General features: G+C 28.4%; 1 protein-coding gene across 1 annotated transcript; it reads right to left on the reverse strand.

The window, feature by feature from the left end:
* Positions 1–867: 867 nt before the first annotated feature.
* Positions 868–3908, reverse strand: LOC149718212 (DDB1- and CUL4-associated factor 13). The gene is made up of 8 exons (XM_089834539.1): positions 3700–3908; positions 3411–3610; positions 3124–3318; positions 2900–3055; positions 2648–2808; positions 1953–2020; positions 1409–1805; positions 868–1093 (listed from the first exon to the last, which is right to left on the reverse strand). Exons 1-8 carry the CDS (start codon positions 3779–3781, stop codon positions 1006–1008), a joined length of 1347 nt encoding a protein of 448 aa, XP_089690665.1. The 5' UTR covers positions 3782–3908; the 3' UTR covers positions 868–1005.
* Positions 3909–4334: the final 426 nt, after the last annotated feature.

A 4334-nucleotide genomic window follows, 5' to 3' on the forward strand; every position in this document is an offset into this window, starting at 1 on the left:
ATTGTGTTAATTCTTAATTGTTCTTCTGTGTAATAATTTTACTTTAAAATGTCTGCTTCTTCCAGAGATTTGGACCTCAAAAGGGGCCGAGATGTCTAATGACCCTTCTTCAAAGAACGCGGTACATTGCAAATATTATTTCAACCCAACTTTTGGTGAGTATTGTAGATTTTAGGGTACCAGTGGTAAACTCAAGCTGATAAAGACTATATTTAAGGTTAATTAAACGTTTTATACAAGCAATTTCTCAATTTTTAACAAGAGATTTAAGGAAATAAGCAGAAAAACGTGTAGCGCAACAGACGACATAATCTTTCAGTTTTGGCGCGAAAAATATCTCCCGCGCTTTTCAATTTCCAATGGAGTAATAACAACGGGAGTGGCTTTTTAAATTGTACCAATTCACGTGTAACTAAACTTTCTCTTCTCAGCGATGAAACGCTAATCGAAGATCCCCTCAGTTATATAATTCATTGGGGTAAAATTAAATTAATTAACCTGAGATTTAATCAATCTCCAAACTAAACGTAAATAAAAATAAAAATAAAAATTATAAAATACGTCTCCCGCGCTTTTCAATCAAGGAAATAAGCCGAAAAACGGAAAAACGTGTAGCGCAGACGACGTAATCTTTCAGTTTTGGCGCGAAAATATCTCCCGCGCTTTTCAATTTCCAATGGAGTAATAACACCGGGAGTGGTTTTTGAAGTTGTACCAATTCATGGCTCTTCTCAGCGTTGAAACGCTAATCGAAGATCCCCTCAGTCAAACTTCATTGGGGTAAAATTAAATTAATTAACCTGAGATTTAATCTCCAAAAGAAGAAAACTAATGAAAAAAATATATATATATATATAAAACACAAAGTTATTTTAGGCAAAAATTTCTTTTTAATGAGAAATAATTCAATTCAATTTAATTACAAACATCAATCAAAATTTATGATTTTACACAAATTATAATTTGAATATGTACAAAATTATTGTAATTAAATTCATAATGATTTCATTCATCTTCTTGAACAATATGCTTCTGTCTTTCGGCAACAAATGGAATTGTTCCTGGTTTACTATGAGCTCTCCTATTGGCCTCCCTAATTAAGAAAAGAAAATAAATTTAAATTAATTAATAATTATTAATTAAAATTTAAATTAATTAATAATTATTAATTAAAATTTAAATTAATTAATAATTATTAATTAAAATTTAAATTAATTAATAATTATTAATTAAAATTTAAATTAATTAATAATTATTAATTAAAATTTAAATTAATTAATAATTATTAATTAAAATTTAAATTAATTAATAATTATTAATTAAAATTTAAATTAATTAATTAATAATTATTAATTAATATTTAAAATTAATTAAATCAAAAGAAACGCAACAAATAACAAACACATACTTTCGTTTCCGAGATTGAATCATAATTCTCTTTTCATTTCTGGCATTATAAACATGTTTGGGAACGTGTCGATGTCTAACGATTCTTCTAACTTGAGGATAATGAATGAATTTATCTTTCAACTTTTCATTGTAATTCAAAACGGTTTTCTCTCGATGACGAACTTGTCCTAATTTTTCCCAAGCAGTCGCCTTCCATAAACGAATGTTCATTTCATCGGAACCGGATAAAATATATCTGCTATCGAGGGACCAAAGAATGCACGATAATCTTTGCATTCTCTTAGTATGATAGACTTCGCGACTGTGTCCTTTATCAATTGGAAATATTCTTAATGTTTTATCGTAACTACCGGAAACGAATTCTTTTCCAGTCGGGGAATAATCCAAATCGATAACTTGATGGAGAAAATTAATTTAATTTAAATTAAATTAATTAAACTTGGGGTTTTTTAAAGGAAAAGTTCAGGTAATATAACATTATAGCTTAAAAGAAGGGCCTTTTTCTAAATATAAAAGGAAAAATACTTCATTTTCATTCTTACCAGCAGAAACATGATCATTATGAACCTGTCTTGCCATTTTTAGGTTTCGAATATCAAAAGTGTAGCAGCTAATTAATTAAAACACAAAAATTAATTAGAATATTTGCCTCAAATTCATTAAAAATTCAAAATATTTGAATAAAATTCATTAAAAATTCGAAATATTTGCCTCAAATTCATTTAAAATTCAAAATATTTGCCTCAAATTCATTAAAAATTCAAAAAATTTGCCTCAAATTCATTAAAAATTCAAAAAATTTGCCTCAAATTCATTAAAAATTCAAAAAATTTGCCTCAAATTCATAAAAAATTCAAAAAATTCGCCTCAAATTCATAAAAAATTCAAAAATTTGCCTCAAATTCATTAAAAATTCAAAATCTTTGCCTCAAATTCATAAAAAATTCAAAAAAATTGCCTCAAATTCATAAAAAATTTGCCTCAAATTCATAAAAAATTCGCCTCAAATTCATTAAAAATTCAAAATATTTGAATAAAATTCATTAAAAATTCAAAATATTTGAATAAAATTCATTAAAAATTCAAAATATTTGCCTCAAATTCATTAAAATTTCAAAATATTTGCCTCAAATTCATTAAAATTTCAAAATATTTGCCTCAAATTCATTAAAAATTCAAAATATTTGCCATAAAATTAATTAAAATATTTATTTTAAAACATAATTAATTATCTTACTTATGATCTTCATTAGCTGCAGTAAAAATGAAGGCTTCCATTGGATTCCAACATATCGTATTTGACCTCATTTCCATGACAACTTTACGAATGGGTGCGGATTCCCTGATGTCATAAAGAATTACACTTCTGTCACTAGCTGTGCTCGCCAAGACATCCGTCTACAATAAATAAATAATTAAAATAAAGTTAATTTATTTAATACAATTAAGAATTAAGAACTATGCTTAATAAATAATAAATAATAATTACCTCAATAGGATTAAATTTAACACTATGAAGACTATCAACTCCCCATTGAAGAGACCGTAAAGGTTCCGAACGATTCTCTTCCCAAATATCAACTCTTTCACCGCAAGTTGCAAAGATTTTGTCAGTTCTATGATGACTTATTCCTGTTAACATGGTCTATTAACAGTGGGGAATTAATTATCTAAGACTAATTACTTAATAATAATAATAATAATAAACAATACCTTAGCAATAATGGTGTTTTTGGGGTCCACAACATCAGGTGTTGTCATATCAGTGTCCCACATTTTAACAGTCTTATCATCACCTACGGAGAAGAAGTATTCCCCACTAACAGGGGCACAAATCCCCCTAACCATCCCAGAATGTGCCTGAATTGTTGAACAACATTTTCTTTCAGCTAGATTCCATAATCTAATCTTGATTGATTAATTTAGATTAGTTAGATAATGTTTTTAAGTCTATTCTTTAGGTTAGGTTGTTATTAATTAAATTTAATTTAAACACTTACTTCTCCATCGCAAGAAGCTGAAATTAAACCAGATAGGGATGAAGGATGGTTCATCATTGCAGAAACGCCATCCCTATGACCGTCTAATGACCCAAGGAATGGTTTGGCAAAGATTCTTTCAAGTTTAACGGCATTCAGGGCTCTTGTATATTCTCTAGGTACGTCGAATGGGTGTAAAGATGGGTCGTAATTTCTGGGTACTGGAAATTAAATTGGTTTTAACTTATTTTTAATCCCGTAAATAGTAATTAAATTATTTAAATACTATTTATCCCCCTGAAGTACTTACATTTATGGATGTCCTGTTTGGTTTCGCGAAGATAATCATCGGGATTCCTCGATATCGTTTTGATTTTTAATGGTTTCGGCATTTTAGATTTATTTTCATTTAATTTAAACTTAAATAAATAGCAACTTTGGATAAATACAGGTGAAAAGACAACTACAAGTCTCTAGGAGGACACGTGTTTAAGTTCAAACTTGACTTGAAGTTAAGCCTTGGCGAATCTTAAGGGTTATGAACAGAGATGGCGCCACTATGGCCTCTCCTCTTGACGTCATTTCACCTAATCCAAAATGACCGCGGGTTATGAAATTCATAAACCTTTGTGCATAATAAAAAGTTAAAAACAGACTTTAATGAATTAAAAATATGACAAATCTTGCTAAGTTCATTTTTCCACGACAATGGAGTCATGTTGGTTCATAAAAAATAATCATTAAGTGAACACGCGATCATTAATAAACTAAATTCTAAATTACCAAGGCCAAATTAAGTCGAACTTCAAGTTCATGAGAAACTTTCTAACGAAAGTAAATTAGTATTGTAATGTCAAAGATAATTAATATCGCAACGGAAACTAAATTGAAACCCATGACAATCCCTACCCTTAATTAGAAAAATACATTTATTTAATTAAGATC

Source organism: Phalangium opilio, unplaced genomic scaffold (genome assembly GCF_054372755.1).
Source record: "Phalangium opilio isolate 3A_F unplaced genomic scaffold, DU_Popi_V2 ptg000002l_1, whole genome shotgun sequence".
Taxonomy (NCBI): Eukaryota; Metazoa; Arthropoda; class Arachnida; order Opiliones; family Phalangiidae; genus Phalangium; species Phalangium opilio.